This window comes from Taeniopygia guttata, chromosome 34 (assembly GCF_048771995.1).
Source record: "Taeniopygia guttata chromosome 34, bTaeGut7.mat, whole genome shotgun sequence".
In the NCBI taxonomy this organism is placed as follows: domain Eukaryota; kingdom Metazoa; phylum Chordata; class Aves; order Passeriformes; family Estrildidae; genus Taeniopygia; species Taeniopygia guttata.
This window is the reverse complement of record NC_133059.1, coordinates 2,837,195-2,863,896: the sequence shown is the minus strand read 5'-3', so window position 1 is coordinate 2,863,896 and position 26,702 is coordinate 2,837,195. Positions and strand designations below refer to the sequence as shown.

Here is a 26,702-nt window from a genome sequence, read left to right as displayed (position 1 = left end):
GGGGGGACTTGGAGGGGAGACCACCCCAAAATGGAGAGACTTGGGGGGAGACCACCCCCAAATTGGGGGGGGGGGGGGATTTGGAGGGGAGATCACCCCAATTTTTGGGGGCTTAGGGGGAGATCACCCCAAAAATTGGGAGGATTTGGAGGGGAGACCACCCCAAAACTGGGGGGCTTAATGGGGAGACCACTCCCAAATTGGGGGGATTTGGAGGGGAGACCACCCCCAAATTGGGGGTACACAAAGGGGAGACCACCCTCAATTTTGGGGGATTTAAAGGGGAGACCACCCTTAAATTGGGGGGGATTTAGAGGGGAGAGCACCCCCAAAATTGGGGGGGCTTAGGGGGGAGACCACCCCAAAATTGGGGGGATTTAGAGGGGAGACCACCCCAAAATTGGGGGTACATAAAGGGGAAACCCCCCCCCAATTTTGGGGGTACATAGAGGGGAGACCACCCCAAAATTGGGGGGGATTTAGAGGGGAGACCACCCCTAAATTGGGGGGCTTAATGGGGAGACCACCCCCAAAATTGGGGGTACATAGAGGGGAGACCACCCTAAAATTGGGGGGAATTTAGAGGGGAGATCATCCCAAATTTTGGGGGAGACCCCCCTCCCCAAAATTGGGGTCTCCTCTCAAATCCCCCTCCCAAAATTGGGGTTCCCCTCCCTCTCCCCAAAATTGGGGTCCCCCCTCAAATCCCCCTCCCCAAAATGTGGTCTCCCCTCAAATCCCCCTCCCCAAAATTGGGGTCCCCCCTCAAATCCCCCTCCCCAAAATGTGGTCTCCCCTCAAATCCCCCTCCCCAAAATTGGGGTCTCCTCTCAAATCCCCCTCCCAAAATTTGGGGTTCCTCTCCCAAAATTGGGGTCGTCCCCCTCCTCAAATTTGGTCTCCCCTCAAATCCCCCTCCCCAAAATTTGGGCTCCCCTCAAATCCCCCTCCTCAAATTTGGTCTCCCCTCAAATCCCCCTCCCCAAAATTTGGGCTCCCCTCAAATCCCCCTCCCCAAAATTGGGGTTCTCCCCTCCCCAAAATTGGGGATCCCCCCTCAAATCCCCCTCCCCAAATTTGGGGTTCCCCCCTCAAATCCCATCCCCAAATTCCTCAAATCCCCCTCCCCAAATTGGGGTCTCCCCACTCAAAACCCCCTCCCCAAAATTGGGGTTCCCTCCCCCCAAAATTTGGGCTTCCCTCAAATCCCCCTCCCCAAATTCCTCAAATCCCCCTCCCCAAAATTTGGGTTCCCCCCTCCCCAAAATTGGGGTCTCCCCCCTCAAATCCCATCCCCAAATTCCTCAAATCCCCCTCCCCAAATTTGGGGTTCCCCCCTCCCCAAAATTGGGGTCTCCCCTCAAATCCCCCTCCCCAAATTTGGGGTTCCCCCCTCCCCAAAATTGGGGTCTCGCCTCAAATCCCATCCCCAAATTCCCCTTTTTTAGGGGTCAGGAGCTTCCAAAAATCCCAATTTTCCCCCCAAACCTCCTTTGATTTTCCCGTTTTTCCTCAATTTTTCCTATTTTTTTTTTGGGATATTTTGGGGTTTTTTGGATGCCCCCAAATTCCTTTTTTTTTTTATTTTTCCCGGAGTTCTCGATGTTCTCAGGCACTAAAAAAGCTCCTTTTTATTCCCCAAAAAAATTCCCAGCGGGAGACAAAGAACTTTTATTCCCTTTTTTTGGGGGGGTTTCCGTGGAAAAAAGGGGGTTCCTGTGCCCTGGGAAATTCGGGGGTTTTGGGAAGTTTTTAGGGAATTTTTTGGGATTTATTTGGGGTTATTTTGGGGATTTTATAGGGATTTTTGGGGGTTTTTATGGGGATTTATGGGGATTATTTAGGGATTTTTTTGGGATTTATTTGGGGTTATTTTGGGGATTTTTGGGGGTTTTTATGGGGATTTTTTGGGGATTATTTAGGGATTTTTTGGGGATTTATTTGGGGTTTTTATAGGGATTTTTGGGGGTTTTTATGGGGATTTTTGGGGATATTTTAGGGATATTTTTGGGATTTATTTGGGGTTTTTTTGGGATTTTTTAGTGAGTATTTTGGGATTTATTTGGGAATTTTTTGGGGACTTCTGGGGTTATTTTGGGGGGATTTTTTTGGGGGGAAATTTGGTTTTTTTGGTTTTTTTTAGGGAATTTTTTTTGGATTTTTAGGGAATATTTTGGGATCTTGGGGGATTTTTTGGGCGGTTATTGGGGTTTTTTTAGGGAATTTTTTGAGGGTTTTTTTGGGTTCTTTTGGGGTTTTTTATAGGAAATTTTTTGGGAATTCAGGATTATTTTTGGATTTTTTGGGGAATTATTTGGGGATTTTATGGGGCTTTATTGGGGAAATTTTAGGGATTTTTGAGTTCTTTTGGGGAATTTTTTTGGGTTTTTTTGGGATTTTTGGGTTTTTTTTGGGAGAATTTTGGGGATTTATTTTATTTTTAGGGATTCTTGGAGATTTTTTGGGGTTTTTTTGGGGAGGTTTGGGGGATTTTTTGAGGTTTTTTTGAGGATTTTTTTAGTTTTTTGGGAGAATTTTGGGGAAAATTTTAGGATTCCTGGGGAATTTTTAAGGAAAATTTTAGGATTTTTGGGGGGGGATTTAGGGAATTTTTTGTGATTTTCTGGGATTTGTTTTGGGGATTTTCTTGGGATTTTGGAGGGATTTTCTTGGGAATTTTTTATTATTTCCTGGGATTTTCTTGGGAATTTTTTATTATTTCTTGGGAATTTTTTGGGGTCAGATTTTCATTTTTCCCACCTGGATTTGTCGCTTCCATCCGAAATGTTGGGATTTCTCCTCCAGGAAAGTGGGAAAATTATCCAGAAAATCCCAAATATTGGGAAAAACATCCCAGAAAATCTCAAAAATTGGGAAAAACATCCCAGAAAATCTCAAAAAATTGTGAAAAACATCCCTGAAAATCCCCAAAATAGGGGAAAATATCCCAAAAATCCCAAAATTTGGGAAAAATATCCCAGAAAATCCTAAAAAATGGGGAAATTATCCCAGAAATCCCAAAATTTAGGAAAAATAGCCCCAAAAAAATCCAAATATTTGGGAAAAATATCCCAGAAAATCCCAAAAATTGGGGAAATTATGCCAGAAATCCCAAAATTTGGGAAAAACATTCCTGAAAATCCCAATTTTTGGGAAAAACATCCCAGAAAAATGCAAATATTTGGGAAAAATATCCCAGAAAATCCCAAAATTTGGGATCAACACTCCCAAAAACCCCAAAATTTGGGAAAAATATCCCAGAAAATCCAAATATTTGGGAAAAATATCCCAGAAAACCCCAAATTTCCCCCGGGAATTCCCGGATCCGGAAGAAAATTCCAGGAAATCCTGGGCAGAACTTTGACCCCAAGGTCATTCCCAAAATTTTCGGATCAGGAGGTGGAAAAATCCTTTTTTTTTTTGGGAATTCTTGGAATTTTGGGAATTTTTGGGGGGAATTTGAGGTTTCCAACAGGAAATTTTGGGAAAAAAAGGACAAAAATTCCAACCCCTCCCCCCAGCTCCGGCGGCTCCGGCGTTCCCGGACTTTGGAATCCACCAGGAAATGCTGAGTCAGGGAAAAAAAACGGGAATTCCAGGGGGAAAATCGGGAATTCCGGGGAAAATCGGGAATTTTCGGGGGTTTAAAGCCGGAATTTGCAGCTCTGGGTGAGGATTCATCCCCGGAATATTTGGGAATTTTGGGATTTTGGGGATTTTTTGGGATTTTTTGGGAATTTGGGGTCAATCAGGAACTGCTGACTCAGGGAATTCCAGAAAAATCAGGAATTTCAGGGGGAAAAAATCAGGAATTCCGGGGAAAATTTTGAATTTTTGAGTGTTTAATGCCGGAATTTGCAGCTCTGGGTGAGGATTCATCCCTGGAATTTGGGGATTTTTTGGGATTTTGGGATTTTTTGGGAAATTGGGGTCAATCAGGAACTGCTGACTCAGGGAATTCCAGAAAAATCGGAAATTCCAGGGGAAAAATCGGGAATTCCGGGGAAAATCGGGAATTTTCGGGGGTTTAAAACTGGAATTTGCAGCTCTGGGTGAGGATTCATCCCTGGAATTTTGGGATTTTTTGGGATTTTGGGGTTTTTTGGGAATTTTGGGTCAATCAGGAACTGCTGACTCAGGGAATTCCAGAAAAATCGTCAATTCCAGGGGGAAAAATCGGGAATTCCGGGGAAAATTTTGAATTTTTGGGTGTTTAAAGCCGGAATTTGCAGCTCTGGGTGAGGATTCACACCCGGAATTTTGGGATTTTTTGGGATATTTTGGGAAATTTGGGGTCAATCAGGAACTGCTGGCTCAGGGAATTCCAGAAAAATTGGGAATTCCAGGGGAAAATCGGGAATTCCAGGGAAAAATTGGGAATTTTTGGGGGTTTAAAGCTGAAATTTGCAGCTCTGGGTGAGGATTCATCCCCGGAATTTTGGGATTTTTTGGGATTTTGGGATTTTTTGAGAAATTTGGGGTCAATCAGGAACTGCTGAGTCAGGGAATTCCAGGGAAAATAGTCAGGAATTTTTGGGTGTCCACCATGGACAGTCTTCGGTTGGGTGAAGAAGTTGTGTCCATCATGGTGGAGAAGTTGTGTCCATCATGGTGGAGAAGTTGTGTCCACCATGGTGGAGAAGTTGTGTCCACCATGGTGGAGAAGTTGTGTCCATCATGGTGGAGAAGTTGTGTCCATCATGGTGGAAGAGTTGTGTCCATCATGGTGGAGAAGTTGTGTCTATGATGGTGAAGGAGTTGTGTCCATCATGGAGAACATTCGTTTGGGTGGAAGAGTTGTGTCCGTCATGGAGAGTCTTTGGTTGGGTGGAGAAGTTGTGTCCACCATGGTGAAGAAGTTATGTCCATCATGGTGGAGAAGTTGTGTCCACCATGGATGGAAGAGTTGTGTCCACCATGGAGAACCTTCGGTTGGGTGGAAGAGTTGTGTCCACCATGGAAAGTCTTTGGTTGGGTGGAGGAGCTGTGTCCATTGTGGTGACCTTTGGTTGGGTGGAGAAGTTGTGTCCACCATGGTGAAGGAGTTGTGTCCATCATGGAGAACCTTTGGTTGGGTGGAGGAGTTGTGTCCATCATGGTGGAGAAGTTGTGTCCATCATGGTGGAAGAGTTGTGTCCACCATGGAAGGTCTTTGGTTGGGTGGAAGAGTTGTGTCCATCATGGTGGAGGAGTTGTGTCCATCATGGAGAACCTTCAGTTGGGTGGAAGAATTGTGTCCATCATGGAGGGTTTTTGGTTGGCTGTAAGAGTTGTGTCCACCATGGTGGAGAAGTTGTGTCCACCATGGTGGAGAAGTTGTGTCCATCATGGTGGAGAAGTTGTGTCCATCATGGTGGAGAAGTTGTGTCCATCATGGTGGAAGAGTTGTGTCCATCATGGTGGAGAAGTTGTGTCCATCATGGTGGAAGAGTTGTGTCCATCATGGAGAACCTTTGGTTGGGTGGAAGAGTTGTATCCATCATGGTGGAGAAGTTGTGTCCATCATGGTGGAAGAGTTGTGTCCATCATGGTGGAAGAGTTGTGGCCATCATGGTGAAGAAGTTGTGTCCATCATGTTGGAGAAGTTGTGTCCATCATGGTGAAAGAGTTGTGTCCATCATGGTGAAGAAGTTGTGTCCATCATGATGGAGAAGTTGTGTCCATCATGGTGAAAGAGTTGTGTCCACCATGGTGGAAGAGTTGTGTCCACCATGGTGGAAGAGTTGTGTCCACCATGGAAGGTCTTCGGTTGGGTGGAAGAGTTGTGAGCATCATGGAGAGTCTTTGGTTGGGTGGAAGAGTTGTGTCCACCATGGTGAACTTGTGTCCACCATGGTGAAGGAGTTGTGTCCATCATGGAGAGTCTTTGGTTGGGTGGAAGAGTTGGGTCCATCATGGAGAGTCTTCGGTTGGGTGGAGAAGTTGTTTCCACCATGGTGAAGAATTTGTGTCCATCATGGTGGAGAAGTTGTGTCCATTATGGTGGAAGAGTTGTGTCCACCATGGAAGGTCTTCGGTTGGGTGGAGAAGTTGTGTCCACCATGGTGGAAGAGTTGTGTCCATCATGGTGGAGAAGTTGTGTCCACCATGGTGGAAGAGTTGTGTCCATCATGGTGGAGAAGTTGTGTCCATCATGGTGGAAGAGTTGTGTCCATCATGGAGAGTCTTGGGTTGGCTGTAAGAGTTGTGTCCATCATGGAGAACCTTCGGTTGGGTGGAAGAGTTGTGTCCACCATGGAAGGTCTTCGGTTGGGTGGAGGAGTTGTGTCCATCGTGGTGACCATTGGCTGGCTGTAAGAGTTGTGTCCACCATGGCGGAGAAGTTGTGTCCATCATGGTGGAAGAGTTGTGTCCACCATGGTGAAGGAGTTGTGTCCATCATGATGGAGAAGTTGTGTCCATCATGGTGGAAGAGTTGTGTCCACCATGGAAGGTCTTTGGTTGGGTGGAGAAGTTGTGTCCATCGTGGTGGAAGAGTTATGTCCACCATGGAAGGTCTTTGGTTGGGTGGAGAAGTTGTGTCCATCATGGTGGAAGAGTTGTGTCTACCATGGTGGGTCTTTGGTTGGGTGGAGAAGTTGTGTCCATCATGGTGGAGCAGTTGTGTCCATCATGGTGAAGGAGTTGTGTCCATCATGGTGGAAGAGTTGTGTCCACCATGGTGGAAGAGTTGTGTCCACCATGGAAGGTCTTCGGTTGGCTGTAAGAGTTGTGTCCATCGTGGTGACCTTTGGTTGGGTGGAAGAGTTGTGTCCATCATGGTGGAAGAGTTGTGTCCATCATGGAGAACCTTCGGTTGGGTGGAAGAGTTGTGTCCACCATGGAGAGTCTTTGGTTGGGTGGAAGAGTTGTGTCCACCATGGAAGGTCTTTGGTTGGGTGGAAGAGTTGTGTCCATCATGGTGGAAGAGTTGTGTCCATCATGGAGAGTCTTTGGTTGGGTGGGGAAGTTGTGTCCACCATGGTGAAGGAGTTGTGTCCATCATGGAGAACCTTCAGTTGGGTGGAAGAGTTGTGTCCACCATGGAGGGTTTTTGGTTGGGTGGAGACATTGTGTCCGCCATGGTGGAGAAGTTGTGTCCATCATGGTGGAAGAGTTGTGTCCACCATGGTGAAGAAGTTGTGTCCACCATGGAGAGTCTTTGGTTGGGTGGAGAAGTTGTGTCCATCATGGTGGGGAACTTGTGTCCACCATGGTGGAAGAGTTGTGTCCACCATGGAAGGCCTTTGGTTGGGTGGAAGAGTTCTGTCCATCATGGTGAAAGAGTTGTGTCCATCATGGAAGGTCTTTGGTTGGGTGGAGGAGTTGTGTCCACCATGGAGAACCTTCGGTTGGGTGGAAGAGTTGTGTCCACCATGGAGAACCTTCGGTTGGGTGGAAGAGTTGTGTCCACCATGGTGGAGAAGTTGTGTCCATCATGGTGGAAGAGTTGTGTCCACCATGGAAGGTCTTTGGTTGGGTGGAAGAGTTGTGTCCACCATGGAAGGTCTTTGGTTGGGTGGAAGAGTTGTGTCCACCATGGAAGGTCTTTGGTTGGGTGGAGAATTTGTGTCCACCATGGTGAAGGAGTTGTGTCCATCATGGCGGAGAAGTTGTGTCCATCATGGTGGAAGAGTTGTGTCCACCATGGAGAGCATCTGGTTGGTTGGAGAAACCAACGCCAATCACGATGACCTTTGGTTGGGTGAAAAAGTTGTGTCCACCATGGTGAAGGAGTTGTGTCCATCATGGAGAACCTTCGGTTGGGTGGAAGAGTTGTGTCCACCATGGAAAGTCTTTGGTTGGGTGGAGGAGCTGTGTCCATTGTGGTGACCTTTGGTTGGGTGGAGAAGTTGTGTCCACCATGGTGGAAGAGTCGTGTCCACCATGGAAGGTCTTTGGTTGGGTGGAAGAGTTGTGTCCACCATGGAGAGCATCCGGTTGGGTGGAGAAGCCACACCGATCACGATGACATTTGGTTGGGTGGAAGAGTTGTGTCCACCATGGAGAACATTTGTTTGGGTGGAAGAGTTGTGTCCATCATGGAAGGTCTTTGGTTGGCTGTAAGAGTTGTGTCCACCATGGAAGGTCTTTGGTTGGGTGGAAGAGTTGTGTCCACCATGGAGACCATCCAGTTGGGTGGAAGATCCGCGCCGACTCCTCGCTCACCTTCTCCTCTCTCTGTCTCTCCCCGCAGGGCGACGCCTGGGCCGCCCGTCGGCGGCGCCCACCGCGGCCTTCTGAAGCCGCGCCGGCGCTCCCGGCATGGCCCCGCCGCGCCTGCCCTGAGACCCGTCCCCCGCCAACGCCGCGCCCGCGCCGGGGCCGCCATGCTGCGACCATGATGATGGCCCGCAAGCAAGATGGCCGCACGCCCACCTACAACGTCAGCGTGGTGGGGCTGTCCGGCACCGAGAAGGAGAAAGGCCAGTGCGGCGTCGGCAAATCTTGCCTTTGCAACCGATTCGTGCGGCCCGGCGCCGACGACTTCCACTTGGAGCACACCTCGGTGCTCAGCACCAGTGACTTCGGGGGCAGGGTGGTCAACAATGACCACTTCCTCTACTGGGGCGAGGTGGCGCGGCCGCTGGAGGAGTGCGCCGAGTGCCGCGTCCACGTGGTGGAGCAGACGGAGTTCATCGACGACCAGACCTTCCAGCCGCACCGCAGCACCGCGCTGCAGCCCTACATCAAGAGGGCGGCGGCCACCAAGTTGGCGTCGGCGGAGAAGTTGATGTACTTCTGCACCGACCAGCTGGGCTTGGAGCAGGACTTCGAGCAGAAGCAGATGCCCGACGGCAAGCTGCCGGTGGACGGGTTCCTGCTCTGCGTGGACGTCAGCCGCGGCATGAACCGCAACTTCGACGAGCAGCTCAAGTTCGTCTCCAACCTCTACAACCAGCTGGCCAAAACCAAGAAACCCGTGGTGGTGGTGCTGACCAAGTGCGACGAGGGCGTGGAGCGCTACATCCGCGACGCCCACGCCTTCGCCCTGGGCAAGAAGAACCTGCAGGTGGTGGAGACCTCGGCGCGTTCCAACGTCAACGTGGAGCTGGCGTTCGGCACCTTGGTGCAGCTGTTGGACAAGAGCCGCGGCAAAGCCAAGATCATCCCCTACTTCGAGGCGCTCAAGCAGCAGAGCCAGCAGATCGCCGCCGCCAAGGACCGCTACGAGTGGCTGGTCAGCCGCGTGGTCAAGAGCCACCACGAGGCGTGGCCGGACGTCAGCCGGCGCATGCGGTCGGCGCCGGAGTACCAAGATTACGTCTACTTGGAGGGCACCCAGAAGGCCAAGAAGCTCTTCCTGCAGCACGCGCAGCGCCTCAAGCAGGAGCACGTCGAGCGGCGCCGCCGCGCGTACCTGGCGCTGCTGCCGCAGGCGCTGGACGCCCTCGTGCCGGATCTGGACGAGATCGACCGCCTGAGCCGCGCCAAGGCCGAGAAGCTGCTGGAGGCCAAACCCGACTTCCTCAAGTGGTTCGTGGTGCTGGAGGAGACGCCGTGGGACGCCAGCGACCACGTGGACGACGCCGACAACGAGCGCATCCCCTTCGACCTGCTGGAGACGCCGGCGGCCGAGCAGCTCTACGAGGCCCACCTGGAGAAGCTGCGCGCCGAGCGGAAGCGCGCCGAGATGCGGAGGGCGTTCCTGGACAACCTGGAGAGCTCGCCCTTCGTCACGCCCGGCAAACCCTGGGAGGAGGCGCGCAGCTTCATCATGAACGAGGACTTCTACCTCTGGCTGGACGAGTCGGTCTACGTGGACATCTACGGCAAGCACCAGAAGCGCCTGATCGACAAAGCCAAGGAGGACTTCCAGGAGCTGCTCCTGGAGTACTCGGAGCTCTTCTACGAGCTGGAGCTGGACGCCAAGCCCAGCAAGGAGAAGATGGGCGTCATCCAGGAGGTGTTGGGTGAGGAGCAGCGCTTCAAGGCGCTGCAGAAGCTGCAGGCCGAGCGCGACGCGCTGGTCCTCAAGCACATCCACTTCGTCTACCACCCCACCAAGGAGACGTGTCCCGGCTGCGGCGCCTGCGTGGACGCCCGCGTGGAGCAGCTGCTGGCCTCGCGCTTCGCCCGGCCGGCCCAGCGGCGCGGCGACGCCGACGCCGACCGCATCAACCTGGTCATCCTGGGCAAGGACGGCTTGGCGCGCGAGCTGGCCAACGAGATCCGCGCGCTCTGCGCCGACGACGACAAGTACGTCATCGAGGGCAAGGTCTACGAGTTGGCCTTGAGGCCCATCGAGGGCAACGTGCGGCTGCCGGTCAACGCCTTCCAAACGCCGACCTTCCAACCGCACGGCTGCCTGTGCCTCTACAACTCCAAGGAGTCGCTGTCCTACGTGGTGGAGAGCGTGGAGAAGAGCCGCGAGTCGGCCGCCGGCCGCCGCGACGGCCACGCCGCGCCGCAGCTGCCCCTGGCGCTGGTGTTGGTCAACAAGCGCGGCGGCGGCGAGGGCGGCGGCGAGACGCTGCAGAGCCTGATCCAGCAGGGCCAGCGCATCGCCGGCAAGCTGCAGTGCGTCTTCCTGGACCCGGCGTCGGCCGGCATCGGCTACGGCCGCACCATCAACGAGAAGCAGATCGGCCAAGTCCTCAAGGGGCTGCTGGACGCCAAACGCGGCCTCGGCGCCGCGCCGGCGCCGGGCCCCCGGGACGCGGCCGACGGCGCCGAGCTGCGCCTGGCGGCGTGCCTGATGTGCGGCGACCCGGTGAGCGCCGAGGAGGCGCTGCTGCCCATCCTGCAGGCGCAGCTGTGCCGGGCGGCGCCGGGCGGCGGCGCGGCGGTGCTGCTGGAGGCGGCGGTGGGGCCGCAGCGGCGGCGGGTGGAGCTGGCGCTGCTGTCGTACCACGCGGCCTTCGGGCTGCGCAAGAGCCGCCTGGTGCACGGCTACATCGCCTTCTACGCCGCGCGGCGCCGCGCCTCGCTGGCCACGCTGCGCGCCTTCCTGGCCGACGTGCCGGACATCGTGCCGGTGCAGCTGGTGGCGCTGGCCGACGGCGCCGAGGCGGAGGACGAGGTGAGCCGCGAGCAGCTGGCCGAGGGCGAGGAGATGGCGCAGGAGATGGAGGCGCGGTTCGCCGCCCTGCCGCGCGGCCACGCCAAGCTGGACGTCTTCCAGCCCTTCCTCAAGGACGCGCTGGACAAGAAGAACATGGTGGAGGCGGCGCACATGTACGACAACGCCGCCGAGGCCTGCGGCGCCGGCGAGGACGTCTTCAACTCGCCGCGCGCCGGATCGCCGCTCTGCAACTCCCACGCCGCCGACTCCGAGGAGGACGCCGAGGCGCTGCCGGGCTCCAGCCCCTTCCGCGAGGAGATCGCCAAACTCTGCGCCGAGCCGGATGGTGGTGACACCTCCGGGTTTGTCGCGGCGTCCTCCAAGGTCCCGCCCAAACCCAAAGCGCCGTCGCATTTCGAGGCGGCCGACGGCCACCGTGACGTCCGGCGGCGCTCGGCGTCATCGTCGGCGTGGTTGGCGGCGGATTGCTTCGACCCTTCGGACTACGCCGAGCCCATGGACGCGGTGGCCAAGCCGCGCAGCGAGGAGGAGAACATCTACTCGGTTCCTCAGGACAGCACCCAGGGCAAGATCATCACCGTGCGCAACATCAACAAGGCGCCGTCCAACGGCGGCAGCGGCAACGGCTCCGACAGCGAGATGGACAGCGGCTCCCTGGAGCGCCGCGGCCGCCGCGCCGCCGTCACCGCCGCCAAACCGCGGCTCTACCGCGCCCGCTGCGCGCGGCTCGGCCGCTTCGCCGGCTACCGGCCCGGCCTGGGCGTCGGCAGCGACGATGAGCTGGGCTCGGGCAGGAAGAAGGATGAAGAACCCGGCGGCCATGGCGGGTACAAGGGGGACAGCGCCGGCATGGCCTTCGAGGCGGCCGACGGGGAGGATCCGCGCCGCAGGAACATCCTCAGGAGCCTCAGGAGGACCACCAAGGTGGGGCTTGGAGGGGTCACTTTGGGGTGAGGGTCATGGTCAAGGAGGGGTGGGAATGGTGGAATGTCCCTGTGGTCATCCTGTGGTCAGTGGAGGATCTCAGGAGCTTCAGGAGGACACCACGGTGGGGCTTGGGGTGAAGGTGGGGCTTGCAGGGGTCATCTTGGGGTGATGGTCAAGGTCAAGGAGGGATAGAATGGCCCAGTGGTCAGTGGTCATCTTAGTGGTCATCCTATGGTCAGTGGAGGATCTCAGGAACTTCAGGAGGACACCAAGGTGGGCTTGGAGGGGTCATCTTGGGGTGGTGGTCAAGGTCAAGGAGGGGTGGGAATGGTGGAATGTCCCTGTGGTCATCCCTGGGGTCAGTGGTCATCCCTGTGGTCATCCTGTGGTCATTGGAGGACCTCAGGAGCTTCAGGAGGACACCGAGGTGGGGCTTGGGGTGAAGGTGGGGCTTGGAGGGGTCATCTTGGGGTGGTGGTCAAGGTCAAAGAGGGATAGAATGGCCCAGTGGTCAGTGGTCATCTTAGTGGTCATCCCTGTGGTCATCCCTGTGGTCTGTGGAGGATCCCCCAGGAGGAACATCCTGAGGAGCCTCAGGAGGACACCAAGGTGGGGCTTGGAGGGGTCATCTTGGGCTGGTGGTCAAGGTCAAGGAGGGGTGGGAATGGTGGAATGTCTCTGTGGTCATCTCAGTGGTCAGTGGAGGATCTCAGGAGCTTCAGGAGGACACCAAGGTGGGGCTTGGAGGGGTCATCTTGGGGTGGTGGTCAAGGTCAAGGAGGGGTGGGAATGGTCCCATGGTCAGTGGTCATCCCTGTGGTCATCTCAGTGGTCATTCAGTGGTCATCCTGTGGTCAGTGGAGGATCTCAGGAACTTCAGGAGGACGCCGAGGTGGGGCTTGGGGTGAAGGTGGGGTTTGGAGGGGTCACTTTGGGGTGGTGGTCAAGGTCAAGGAGGGATGGGAATGGTGGAATGTCCCTGTGGTCGTCCCAGTGGTCAGTGGAGGATCTCAGGAACTTCAGGAGGACACCGAGGTGGGGCTTGGGGTGAAGGTGGGGCTTGGAGGGGTCATCTTGGGGTGGTGGTCAAGGTCAAGGAGGGATAGAATGGTGGAACGTCCCTGTGGTCATCTCAGTGGTCAGTGGAGGATCTCAGGAGCTTCAGGAGGACACCGAGGTGCGGCTTGGAGGGGTCATCTTGGGTGATGGTCAAGGTCAAGGAGGGATGGGAATGGTCCCATGGTCAGTGGTCATCCCTGTGGATGGATGTGGATGTGGATGGATCCTCCCAGTGGAGGATCTCAGGAGCTTCAGGAGGACACCAAGGTGGGGCTTGGGGTGAAGGTGGGGCTTGGAGGGGTCGTTTTGGGGTGGTGGGCAAGGTCAAGGAGGGGTGGGAATGGTGGAACATCCCAGTGGTCATCCTGTGGTCAGTGGAGGATCTCAGGAGCTTCAGGAGGACACCGAGGTGGGGCTTGGAGGGGTCATCTTGGGGTGGTGGACAAGCTTGAGGAGGGGTGGGATGGCCCAGTGGTCATCCCAGTGGTCAGTGGAGGATCCATGCAGGAGGAACATCCTGAGGAACCTCAGGAGGACACCGAGGTGGGGTTTGGAGGGGGCGTCTTGGGGTGGTGGGCAACCTTGAGGAGGGGTGGGAATGGTGGAATGTCCCTGTGGTCATCTCAGTGGTCAGTGGAGGATCTCAGGAGCTTCAGGAGGACCACCAAGGTGGGGCTTGGAGAGGTCATCTTGGGGTGGTGGTCAAGGTCAAGGAGGGGTGGGATGGTGGAATGTCCCTGTGGTCATCCCTGGGGTCAGTGGTCATCCCAGTGGTCAGTGGAGGATCTCAGGAACTTCAGGAGGACACCGAGGTGGGGCTTGGAGGGGTCACTTTGGGGTGGTGGTCAAGGTCAAGGAGGGATGGGAATGGTGGAATGTCCCTGAGGTCATCCCAGTGGTCAGTGGTCATCTCAGTGGTCATCCTGTGGTCAGTGGAGGATCTCAGGAGCTTCAGGAGGACACCAAGGTGGGGTTTGAATGGATTTTCCCTGGAATTCCGTGGATTTCCCCCCGATTTTTCCATGGATTTTTCCCGGATTTTTCCATGGATTTTTCCTGAAATTCCTGGGACTTTTTTCCGGGATTTTCCCCTGGAGTTTCAGGGATTTTTCCCAGATTTTTCCTGGATTTTCCCAGATTTTTCCATGATTTTTTTCCTGATTTCCTCTCTGTTTTCTCTCTGTTTCCCCTGAAACTCCCGGGGTTTTTCCCGGATATTTCCAAGGATTTTTCCTGGATTTTTCCAGGGATTTTTCCATGGATTTTTCCTGAAATTTCCTGGGATGTTTTTCTGGGATTTTTCCCTGGAGTTTCAGGGATTTTTCCCAGATTTTTCCTGGATTTTCCCAGATTTTTCCGTGATTTTTTTCCTGATATCCTCTCTGTTTTCTCTCTGTTTCCCCTGAAACTCCCGGGGTTTTTCCTGGATTTTTCCTGGATTTTTCCATGGATTTTTCCTGACATTCCTGGGATTTTTTTCTGGGATTTTTCCCTGGAGTTTCAGGGATTTTTCCCAGATTTTTCCCAGATTTTTCCTGGATTTTTTCCTGATTTCCTCTCTGTTTTCTCTCTGTTTCCCCTGAAACTCCCGGGGTTTTTCCCGGATTTTTTTAGGGATTTTTCCTGATTTTTTCCATTGTTTTTTCCAGGGTTTTTCCCGGATTTTTCCAGGGATTTTTCCTGAATTTTCCCATTGTTTTTTCCAGGGTTTTTCCCGGATTTTTCCTAAATTTTTCCATTGTTTTTTCCAGGGTTTTTCCCGGATTTTTCCAGGGGTTTTTCCCGGATTTTTCCATTGTTTTTTCCAGGGATTTTCCCCGTGGATTTTTCCCTGGATTTCCCCTGAAATTCTGGGGATTTTCCCATGGATTTTCCCTGATTTATCCCAGATTTCCCCTCTGTTTTCTCTGTGTTTCCCCTGAAACTCCCGGGATTTTTCCGGGATTTTTCCTGGATTTTCCCATGGATTTTTCCCAGATTTTCCCCTGGCTTTCCCCCTGATTTTTCCAGGAATTTTTCCTGGGATTTTTTTCCTGGGATTCTTCCTGGATTTTTCCCTGAAATTCTGGGGATTTTTCCATGGATTTTTCCCGGATTTTTCTAGGAATGGTTCATGGATTTCATGGATTTTCCCAGGAATTTCAGGAATTTTTTCCATGGATTTTCCCAGGGATTTTTCCCTGATTTCCCCTCTGTTTCCCCTGAAACTCCAGGGATTTTTCCAGGGATTTTTCCAGAGATTTTCCCATGGATTTTCCAGGGATTTTCCCATGGAATTTCAGGGATTTATTTCATGGCTTTTCCCTGAAATTCTGGGGAATTTTCCATGGATTCTTCCAGGGATTTTTCCATGGATTTCCCCTGAAACTCCCGGGATTTTTCCCTGATTTTCCCCCGATTTTCCCAGGAATTTTCCTGGAATTTTCCATGGATTTTCCCCTGGAATTTTCCCATAGATTTCCCCATGGATTTCAGAGATTTTTTCCCTGGATTTTCCCCAAAATTCCTGAGATTTTTTCCTGATTTCCCCGTTCTTTCCGCTCTATTTCCCCTTTAACTCCCGGGATTTTTCCCTGATTTTCCCCCAATTTTCCCAGGAATTTTCCTGGAATTTTCCCAGGGATTTTTCCTGGAATTTTCCCATGGATTTTCCCCAAAATTCCTGAGATTTTTCCGTGATTTTTCCCTGATTTCCCCGTTCTTTCCCCTCTATTCCCCCCAATTTTCCCCTTTAACTCCCGGGATTTTTCCCTGATTTTCCCCCGATTTTCCCAGGAATTTTCCTGGAATTTTCCTGGAATTTTCCTGGAATTTTCCCCTGGATTTTCCCCGAAATTCCTGTGATTTTTCTCTAATTTCCCCATTCTTTCCCCTCGTTTTCCCCCAATTTTCCCCTTTAACTCCCGGGATTTTTCCCTGATTTTCCCCCGATTTTCCCCGGAATTTTCCTGGAATTTTCCCCTGGATTTTTCCAGGAATTTTCCTGGAATTTTCCATGAAATTTCCCATGGATTTTCCCTGAAATTCCTGAGATTTTCCCATTATTTTTCCCCGATTTCCCCTCTATTCCCCCGATTTTCCCCTTTAACTCCCGGGATTTTCCCCTGGCTTTCCCCCTGATTTTTCCATGGATTTTTCCAGGAATTTTTCCTGGGCTTTTTTCCTGGATTTTTCCCTGAAATTCTGGGGATTTTTCCATGGATTTTTCCCGGATTTTTCTAGGAATGGTTCATGGATTTCATGGATTTTCCCAGGAATTTCAGGAATTTTTTCCATGGATTTTCCCAGGGATTTTTCCCTGATTTCCCCTCTGTTTCCCCTGAAACTCCAGGGATTTTTCCAGGGATTTTTCCATGGATTTTTCCAGGGATTTTCCCATGGAATTTCAGGGATTTATTCCATGGATTTTCCCTGGAATTCTGGTGAATTTTCCACGGATTCTTCCAGGGATTTTCCCATGGATTTCCCCTGAAACTCTTGGGATTTTTCCCTGATTTTCCCAGGAATTTTCCTGGAATTTTCCATGGATTTTCCCCTGGATTTCCCCATGGATTTCCCCATGGATTTCAAAGATTTTTTCCATGGATTTTCCCCAAATTCCTGTGATTTTTCCCTGATTTTTCCCTGATTTCCCCGTTCTTTCCCCTCTATTCCCCCCAATTTTTCCCTGATTTTCCCAGGAATTTTCCTGGAATTTTCCATGGAATTTTCCATGGATTTTTCCTGGAATTTTCCCATAGATTTCCCCATGGATTTCAGATATTTTTTCCCTGGATTTTCCCCAAAATTCCTGAGATTTTCCCCTGATTTTTCCCTGATTTCCCCGTTCTTTCCCCTCTATTTCCCCCGATTTTCCCCTTTAACTCCCGGGATTTTTCCCTGATTTTCCCCCAATTTTCCCAGGAATTTTCCTGGATTTTTCCTGGAATTTTCCCATAGATTTCCCCATGGATTTCAGAGATTTTTTCCATGGATTTTCCCTGAAATTCCTGTGATTTTTCCCATGATTTTCCCCCGTTCTTTCCCCTCTATTTCCCCCGATTTTCCCGATTTAACTCCCAGGATTTTTCCCCGATTTTCCCCCAATTTTCCCAGGAATTTTCCTGGAATTTTCCATGGATTTTCTCATGGATTTTCCTATGGATTTCAGAGATTTTTTCCATGGATTTTCCCCAAAATTCCTGAGATTTTTCCCTGATTTTCCCCCGTTCTTTCCCCTCTATTCCCCCCAATTTTCCCCTTTAACTCCCGGGATTTTTCCCTGATTTTCCCCCGATTTTCCCAGGAATTTTCCTGGAATTTTCCCTTGGATTTTTCCTGGAATTCCCCCATGGATTTCAGAGATTTTTCCCTGGATTTTCCCCAAAATTCCTGTGATTTTTCCCTGATTTTCCCCCATTCTTTCCCCTCTATTTCCCCCGATTTTCCCCTTTAACTCCCGGGATTTTTCCCTGATTTTCCCCCAATTTTCCCAGGAATTTTCCTGGAATTTTCCCCTGGATTTTTCCTGGAATTTTCCCCTGGATTTTTCCTGGAATTTTTCCATGGATTTTCCCCAAAATTCCTGTGATTTTCCCATGATTTTCCCCCATTCTTTCCCCTCTATTCCCCCCGGTTTTCCCCTTTAATTCCCGGGATTTTTCCCTGATTTTCCCCCGATTTTCCCAGGAATTTTCCTGGAATTTTCCATGGATTTTCCCTGAAATTCCTGTGATTTTTCCCTAATTTCCCCATTCTTTCCCCTCGTTTTCCCCCCGATTTTCCCAGGAATTTTCCTGGAATTTTCCATGGATTTTCCCAAAGATTCCCCCATGGATTTCAGAGATTTTTTCCCTGGATTTTCCCCGAAATTCCTGAGATTTTCCCATTATTTTTCCCTGTTCTTTCCCCTCTATTTCCCCCAATTTTCCCCTTTAACTCCCGGGATTTTTCCCTCATTTTCCCCCGATTTTCCTCGGATTTTCCCCGTAATTTCCCGCTGGAATTCCATGATTTTTTCCCGTTTTTCCGTCAGAAGCCGAAGGCGAAGGCGCGCCCGTCGCTGTCCAAGGCGCCGTGGGAGAGCAGCTACTTCGGGGTGCCCCTGGCCAGCGTGGTCAGCCCCGAGCGGCCCATCCCCGTCTTCATCGAGCGCTGCATCCAGTACATCGAGGCCACCGGTCAGAATCCCGGGATTTGGGAATTTTGGGAATTTTTTGGGAATTTTTTGGGAATTTTTTGGGAAAATTTGGGGGTTTTAGGGCTTTTTATGGGTTTTTTTTGGCATTTTTTGAGGTTATTCTTCAATTTTTTGGGGAATTTAGGAGGTCTTTTTTGGGCACATTGAGGCCACCGGTCAGAAATTTGAAATTTGGGAATTTTCAGCATTTTCGGGGAATTTCTTGGGAATTTTGGGGGATTTCTGGGGGATTTTGGGGTATTTTGGGGGGTTTTAGGAGTGTTCCTTAGGGTTCATCAAGCGCTGCATCCAGAACATCGAGGGCACCAGACAGAATTTGGGAAATTTGGAGAATTTGGGAATTTTGGGAATTTTTTTGGAATTTTTGGGGAAAATTCGGGGGTTTTTGGGCTTTTTATGGGGGTTTTTTGGCATTTTTTTGGCATTTTTTGAGGTTATTCTGCAATTTTTTGGGGATTTTGGGAGGTCTTTTTTGGGTATATCGAGGCCACCGGTCAGAAATTTGGGAATTTTGGGAAGTTTAGGAATTTTGGGAATTTTTTGGGATTTTTGGGGTTTTTTTTTTGGCATTTTATGGGTTTTTTTGGCATTTTTTGTGTTTTTTTTGCAATTCTTGGGAATTTTTTGGGGTTATTTTTTGGGTACATCGAGGCCATCGGTCAGAAATTTGGAATTTTGGGAATTGTGGGAATTTTGGGACTTTTTGGGAATTTTTTTGGATTTTTTTGGCATTTAATGGTTTTATTTGGCATTTTTTTGACATTCTTTGAGGTTATTCTGCAATTTTTTTGGGCATTTCCGGAGGTCTTTTTCGGGTGCATCGAGGCCACTGGTCAAAATTCAGGGAATTCTGGGAATTTTAGGAATTTTGGGAATTTTTGGGGAATTTTTGGGGAAAATTGGGAGTTTTTAGGGCATTTTATGGGGTTTTTTGGGCATTTTTTGAGGTTATTCTGCAATTTTTTGGGGATTTTAGGAGGTCTTTTTTGGGTACATCAAAGCCACCAGTCAGAATTCCGGGATTTTGGGAAGATTTGGGAATTCTGGGAATTTTTTGGTATTTTTTGGCAAAATTTTGGGGTTTTTTGGGCATTTTATGGGGTTTTTTTGGCATTTTTTTGGCATTTTTGAGGTTATTCTGCAATTTTTTGGAGATTTTAGAAGATCTTTTTTGGGTACATTGAGGCCACCAGTCAGAAATTTGGGAATTTTGGGAAGTTTAGGAATTTTGGGAATTTTTAGGGAATTTTGGGGTGATTTTAGGGGTTTTTTTGGGGATTTTTTGGGGGTTTTTGGGCCAGCGTGGTCAGCCCCGAGCGGCCCATCCCCGTCTTCATCGAGCGCCGCATCCAGTACATCGAGGCCACCGGTCAGAATCCCGGAATTTCGGGAAAATTTGGGAATTTCTGGGGAAAATTTGGGGTTTTTTTGGGCATTTTATGGAGTTTTTTGGGGATTTTTTTGGCATTTTTTGAGGTTATTCTGCAATTTTTTGGGGAATTTAGGAGGTCTTTTTGGGTACATCGAAGCCACCAGTCAGAAATCTGGAAATTTGGAAAATTTGGGAATTTTGGGAATTTTTTGGGATTTTTTTGGGAAAATTTGGGGGTTTTTGGGCATTTTAGGGTTTTTTTTTGGGGATATTTTGGGCATTTTTTGCGGTTTTTTTGCAATTTTTGGGAATTTTTTGGGGTTATTTTTTGGCTACATCGAAGCCACTGGTCAGAAATTTGGGAATTTTGGGAATTTTGGGAATTTTTAGGGAATTTTGGGGTGATTTTAGGGGTTTTTTTTGGGGATTTTTTTGGGGTTTTTGGGCCAGCGTGGTCAGCCCCGAGCGGCCCATCCCCGTCTTCATCGAGCGCTGCATCCAGTACATCGAGGCCACCGGTCAGGAATTCCGGAAATTCGGGAATTTTGGGAATTTTTGGGAATTTTTGGGGAAAATTTTGGGGTTTTTAGGGCATTTTTTTGGCATTTTTTGGGATTTTTTTCAATTTTTGGGAATTTTTTTGGGGTTTTTTTTGGGTACATCGAGGCCACCGGTCACAATTCCGGAATTTGTGAATTTGGGGAATTTTGGGAATTTTTGGGATTTTTCTTTTGAAAATTTGGGGTTTTTTTGGCATTTTATGGGGTGTTGGGGGGATTTTTTTGGGATTTTTTGGGGTTTTTTTGCGATTTTTGGGAATTTTTTGAGGGTTTTTTTGAGTTTATCGAGGCCATTTGTCAGGAATTTTGGAATTCCGGGAATTTTTGGGAATTTTGGGAATTTTTAGGGAATTTTGGGGTGATTTTAGGGGTTTTTTTGGGGATTTTTTTGGTGGTTTTGGGCCAGCGTGGTCAGCCCCGAGCGGCCCATCCCCGTCTTCATCGAGCGCCGCATCCAGTACATCGAGGCCACCGGTCAGAATTCCGGAATTTCGGGAATTTGGGAATTTGGGAATTTTTTTGGGAAAATTTGGGGTTTTTTAGGGCATTTTATGGGTTTTTTTGGGATTTTTTGGGCATTTTTTGGGGTTTTTTTGCAATTTTTGGGAATTTTTTGAGGGTTTTTTTGGGTTTATCGAGGCCATTTGTCAGGAATTTTGGAATTCCGGGAATTTTTGGGAATTCTGAGAATTTTCGGGGAATTTTTTTGGAAATTTGGGGGAGTTTGAGGTATTTTATGGGTTTTTTGGGCATTTTTGGGGTTTTTTTTTTGCAATTTCTGGGAATTTTTGGAGGGTTTTTTTGGGTTTATCGAGGCCATTTGTCAGGAATTTTGGAATTCCGGGAATTTTTGGGAATTTTTGGGAAATTTTTGGGAATTTTTTGGGAAATTTTGGGGGGTTTGGGGCATTTTATGGGGTTTTTGGGCATTTTTGGGGTCTTTTTAGCGATTTTTGGGAGTTTTTTGGGGTTATTTTTTGGCACCATCAATGCCACTGGTCAGAAATCTTGGAATTTTGGGAATTTTAGGAAATTTTTGGGAATTTTTAGGGAATTTTGGGGTGATTTTAGGGGTTTTTTTTGGGGATTTTTTTGGGGTTTTTGGGCCAGCGTGGTCAGCCCCGAGCGGCCCATCCCCGTCTTCATCGAGCGCTGCATCCAGTACATCGAGGCCACCGGTCAGGAATTCCGGGATTTCGGGAATTTTGGGAATTTTTTGGGAATTTTTTGGGATTTTTTTGGCATTTAATGGGGGATTTTTGGCTTTTTTTTGGCATTTTTTGGGATTTTTTTTCAATTTTTGGGGGTTTTTTTTTGGGTACATCGAGGCCACCGGTCAGAATTCGGGAATTTGGGAATTTTGGGAATTTTTTGGGAAAATTTGGGGGGTTTTAGGGCATTTTATGGGTTTTTTTTTGCTTTTTTTGGGGTTTTTTTGCGATTTTTGGGAATTTTTTGAGGGTTTTTTTGGGTTTATCGAGGCCATTTGTCAGGAATTTTTGGGAATTTTGGGAATTTTTAGGGACTTTTGGGGAGATTTTAGGAATTTTTTTGGGGGTTTTTTGGCATTTTTAGGAATTTTTTCGCAATTTTTTGGGTTTTTTTGGGTTCATTGAGCGCTGAATCCAGTACATCGAGGCCACCATTCAGAATTCCGGATTTTGGGAATTTTTGGGGAATTTTTTGGGAAAATTTGGGAAGTTTTTGGGATTTTTTCGGCATTTTACGGGTTTTTTTGGCATTTTTTTGGCATTTTTTGAGGTTATTCTGCATTTTTTTTTGGGATTTTAGGAGGTCTTTTTTGGGTACATCGAGGCCACTGGTCAGAAATTTGGGAATTTGGGGAATTTTTAGGGAATTTTGGGGTGATTTTAGGGTTTTTTTGGGGATTTTTTTGGGGTGCCCCTGGCCAGCGTGGTCAGCCCCGAGCGGCCCATCCCCGTCTTCATCGAGCGCTGCATCCAGTACATCGAGGCCACCGGTCAGAATCCCGGGATTTCGGGAATTTGGGAATTTTGGGAATTTTTTTGGAATTCTTTGGGAAAATTTGTGGGGTTTTAGGGCATTTTATGGGGTTTTTTGGGCTTTTTTTGGCATTTTTTTGAGGTTATTCTGCAATTTTTTGGGGATTTTGGGAGGTCTTTTTTGGGTACATTGAGGCCACTGCTCAAATTTCAGGGAATTCTGGGAATTTTAGGAATTTTGGGAATTTTTTGGGGATTTTGGGGAAAATTTGGGGGTTTTTAGGGCATTTTATGGGGTTTTTTGGACATTTTTTGGGGTTTTTTTGCAATTTTTGGGAATTTTTTGGGGTTATTTTTGGGATATATCAAGGCCACTGGTCAGAAATTTGGAATTCTGGGAATTGTGGGAATTTTGGGACTTTTTGGGAATTTTTTGGGATTTTTTTGGCATTTAATGGTTTTTTTTGGCATTTTTTTGACATTTTTTGAGGTTATTCTACAATTTTTTGGGAATTTTAGGAGGTCTTTTTTTGGCACATCGAAGCCACCAGTCAGAAATTTGGGAATTTTAGGAATTTGGGGAATTTTTGGGAGAAAATTTGGGGGGTTTTGGGCATTTTATGGGGTTTTTTTGATTTTTTGGGTTTTTTTTTGTGATTTTTGGGAAGTTTTTGAGGGTTTTTTTGAGTTTATCGAGGCTGCCGGTCAGAAATTTGGGAATTTTAGAAATTTTAGGAATTTCTGGGATTTTTTGGGAATTTCTGGGGTTTTTTTTGGGCATTTTATGGGTTTTTTTGGGCATTTTTTGAGGTTATTCTGCAATTTTTTGGGGGATTTTGGGAGGTCTTTCTTGGGTACATCGAGGCCATCGGTCAGAAATTTGGAAATTTGGGAATTTTTTGGGATTTTTTGGGCATTTAATTTTTTTTTTGGCATTTTTTTGAGGTTATTCTGCAATTTTTTGGGGATTTTAGGAGGTCTTTTTTGGGTACATCGAAGCCACCGGTGAGAATTCGGGAATTTGGGGAATTTTGGGAATTTTTTGGGAATTTTTTGGGAAAATTTGGGGTTTTTTTGGCATTTTATGGGGTTTTGGGGGATTTTTTGGGTTTTTTTTGCAATTTTTGGGATTTTTTTTGAGTTTTTCCCCAAAAATGCTCCTAAAATCGGAATTTTTCTCTTTTTTTCCCCAAAAATTGTCCTAAAAATCTGAATTTTCCCCTTTTTTCCCTAAAAATCCCCCCAAAAATCAGATTTTTTCCCCCAAAAATCCAATTTTTTTTTCTCTTTTTCCCCCCAAAATCCCCGCTGAGCTTGGGAGGAGCCCCAGGAAAAGGCAGAAATGGGTGGAAAAAAGCCAAATTTGGGATTTTTCACCTTTTTTTTGTGTTTCAGGGCTGAGCACGGAGGGGATTTATCGCGTCAGCGGCAACAAGTCGGAGATGGAGAGTCTGCAGCGCCAGTTCGACCAGGGTGAGCCCCAAAAATTCACAGAAAATGGCCAAAAATTACCAAAAAATACAAAAAAAAATCAAAAATTAAAAAAAAAATTAAAATCCAAAAAAATCCCCCCAAAAAATCCCCAAAAAATCACAAAAAATCCCCCAAAAAATCTCATTTAAAAGTCATTAAAAATTGCAAAAAAATTCACACAAAAGGCACCAAAAAAAATCAAAAAATTCCACAAAAATCAGCAAAAAGAAAATACAAAAAAGTCACAAAAATCACAAAAAGTCATTTAAAAATGACAAAAAATCCTCAAAAACAAAAAAGCAAAAAAATCTCCAAAATCCCTGCAGCGCCAGTTCGACCAGGGTGAGCCCCAAAAATTCACAGAAAATGGCCAAAAATAGCCAAAAAATACAAAAAAAAATTTAAAATTAAAATAAAATTTAAAATCACAAAAAATCCCCCAAAAAATCCCAAAAAAATCCCCCCAAAAATCACTAAAAAACTAATTTAAAAGTCATTAAAAATTGCAGAAAATTCACAAAAAAGTCACAAAAATCACCAAAAAGAAATCACCAAAAAAAGCCACAAAAATCACAAAAAGTCATTTAAAAATGACAAAAAATCCTCACCAAAAAAAAAAGGCAAAAAATTCCCAAAAATCCCTGCAGCGCCAGTTTGACCAGGGTGAGCCCCAAAAATTAACAGAAAATGGCCAAAAATAACCAAAAAATAAAAAAAAAAAATTAAAAATTAAAAAAAAAAAATCCAAAAAAATCCCCAAAAAAATCACAAAAAAACCCCCCAAAAATCACAAAAAAACTCATTTAAAAGTCATTAAAAATTGCAAAAAACTCACAAAAAAGGCACAAAAAAAAATCAAAAAATTCCACAAAAATCAGCAAAAAGAAACCACAAAAAAAGTCACAAAAATCACAAAAAGTCATTTAAAAATGACAAAAAATCCGTACCAAAAAAAAGCTGAAAAATCCCAAAAATCCCTGCAGCGCCAGTTTGACCAGGCTGAGCCCCAAAAAGAAACAGAAAATGGCCAAAAATAACCAAAAAATACAAAAAAAATTTTAAAAATTAAAAAAAAAAATTAAAATCCAAAAAAATCCCCCCAAAAATCCCCAAAAAATCACAAAAAATCCCCCAAAAAACTCACTAAAAAACTCATTTAAAAGTCATTAAAAATTGAAAAAAATTCACAAAAAAAGCACAAAAAAAATCAAAAAATTCCACAAAATTCAGCAAAAAGAAACCACCAAAAAAAGTCACAAAAATCACAAAAAGTCATTTAAAAACGACAAAAAATCCTCACCAAAAAAAAAGGCAAAAAATTCCCAAAAAATCCCTGCAGCGCCAGTTCGAACAGGGTGAGCCCCAAAAATTCACAGAAAATGGCCAAAAATAACCAAAAATTGCAAAAAAAAATTAAAAATTAAAAAAAAAAATCCAAAAAAATCCCAAAAAAAATCACAAAAAATCCCCCCAAAAATCACAAAAAAACTCATTTAAAAGTCATTAAAAATTGCAAAAAAATTCACAAAAAAGGTACAAAATAAATCAAAAAAATTCCACAAAAATCAGCAAAAAGAAAATACAAAAAAGTCACAAAAATCACAAAAAGTCATTTAAAAATGAAAATAAATCCGCAAAAAAAGAAAAGCCGAAAAATCCCCAAAAATCCCTGCAGCGCCAGTTCGACCAGGGTGAGCCCCAAAAAGAAACAGAAAATGGCCAAAAATAACCAAAAAATACAAAAAAAATTTTAAAATTAAAAAAAAACTTTAAATCCAAAAAAATCCCCAAAAAAATCCCCAAAAATCCCAAAAAAATCACTAAAAAACTCATTTAAAAGTCATTAAAAATTGCAAAAAATTCACAAAAAAATCACAAAAAAAATTCCACAGAAATCAGCAAAAAGAAATCACAAAAAAAGCCACAAAAATCACAAAAAGTCATTTAAAAATGACAAAAAATCCTCAAAAAAAAAAAAAGGCAAAAAATCCCCAAAAATCCCTGCAGCGCCAGTTCGACCAGGGTGAGCCCCAAAAAGAAACAGAAAATGGCCAAAAATAACCAAAAAACACAAAAAAAAAGATTAAAAAAAAAAATTTAAAATATAAAAAAAAATCCAAAAAAAATCCCCAAAAATCCCTGAAAAATTTTGGCGCAAAAAATCAGAATTTTTGTGTAAAAAATCCATTTTTTTTACCAAAACTCCTGTTTTTTCACCCCAGTTTTTTTCTGGGAATGTTGGGATGCGATTCCCAATTTTCTGCCCAAAATCCCAGAGAATTCCACGAATTCTTGGTGCAAAAATTCCAAATTTTGGCGCAAAAAATCAGATTTTTTTGCGAAAAAACTCCGGGGTTTTTTTGGCCAAATTCCCATTTTTCACCCCAATTTTTTCTGGGAATGTTGGGATGCGATTCCCACTTTTCCTACCCCCAAAAATCCCAGAAATTTTCCTGGATTTTCCGCAGACCACGGCCTGGACCTGGCTGAGAAGGATTTCAGGGCCGGAATGCGGATTTTGGGGGCGAAAATTCCGAATTTTGGGGTCAGATTCCAAATTTTGGGGCAAAAATTCCGGATTTTAGGGCAAAAATTTTGTATTTTGGGGCAAAAATTCCAGATTTTGGCATAAAAATTCCTGATTTTGGGTCCATAATTCCCATTTTTTCACCCCAAGTTTTTCTGGGAATTTACCCCAATCCCATGGAATTTTGGGATGAGATTCCCTCTTTTCCTGCCCCAAATCCCAGAGAATTCCAGGGATTTTTTGAGTCAAATATTCAGAATTTTAGGGAAAAAAATCAGATTTTCGTCACAAAAAATCCTTTTTTTTGCCAGAACTCCCATTTTTTCACCCCAATTTTTTTCTGGGAATGTTGGGATGCGATTCCCACTTTTCCCACCCCAAAAAATCCTGGAAAATTTTGTGGATTTTCCACAGACCACGGCCTGGACTTGGCTGAGAAGGATTTCAGGGCCGGAATTTGGATTTTGGGGCAAAAATTCCGAATTTTGGGGTCAGATTCCAAATTTTGGGGCAAAAATTCCAGATTTTAGGGCAAAAATACTGGATTTTGGGGTAGAAATTTCAAATTTTGGGGCAAAAATTACAAATTTTGGCATAAAAATTCCTGATTTTGGGTCCAAAAATTCCCATTTTTTC

The 26,702-nt window shown here is 46.9% G+C and overlaps 1 protein-coding gene across 1 annotated transcript in view; it reads left to right on the top strand.

Annotated features, from left to right (window-relative positions):
* Positions 1 to 26,702, top strand: part of ARHGAP35 (Rho GTPase activating protein 35) — a 37,626-nt gene that overhangs the window by 2,150 nt on the left and 8,774 nt on the right. Inside the window, exons 2-4 of the mRNA XM_072920928.1 lie at positions 8,177 to 11,929; positions 18,006 to 18,150; positions 23,462 to 23,539. Coding sequence (XP_072777029.1) covers positions 8,321 to 11,929; positions 18,006 to 18,150; positions 23,462 to 23,539 — 3,832 coding nt within the window. The 5' untranslated portion in view covers positions 8,177 to 8,320. The remainder of the gene's footprint in view (positions 1 to 8,176; positions 11,930 to 18,005; positions 18,151 to 23,461; positions 23,540 to 26,702) is intronic.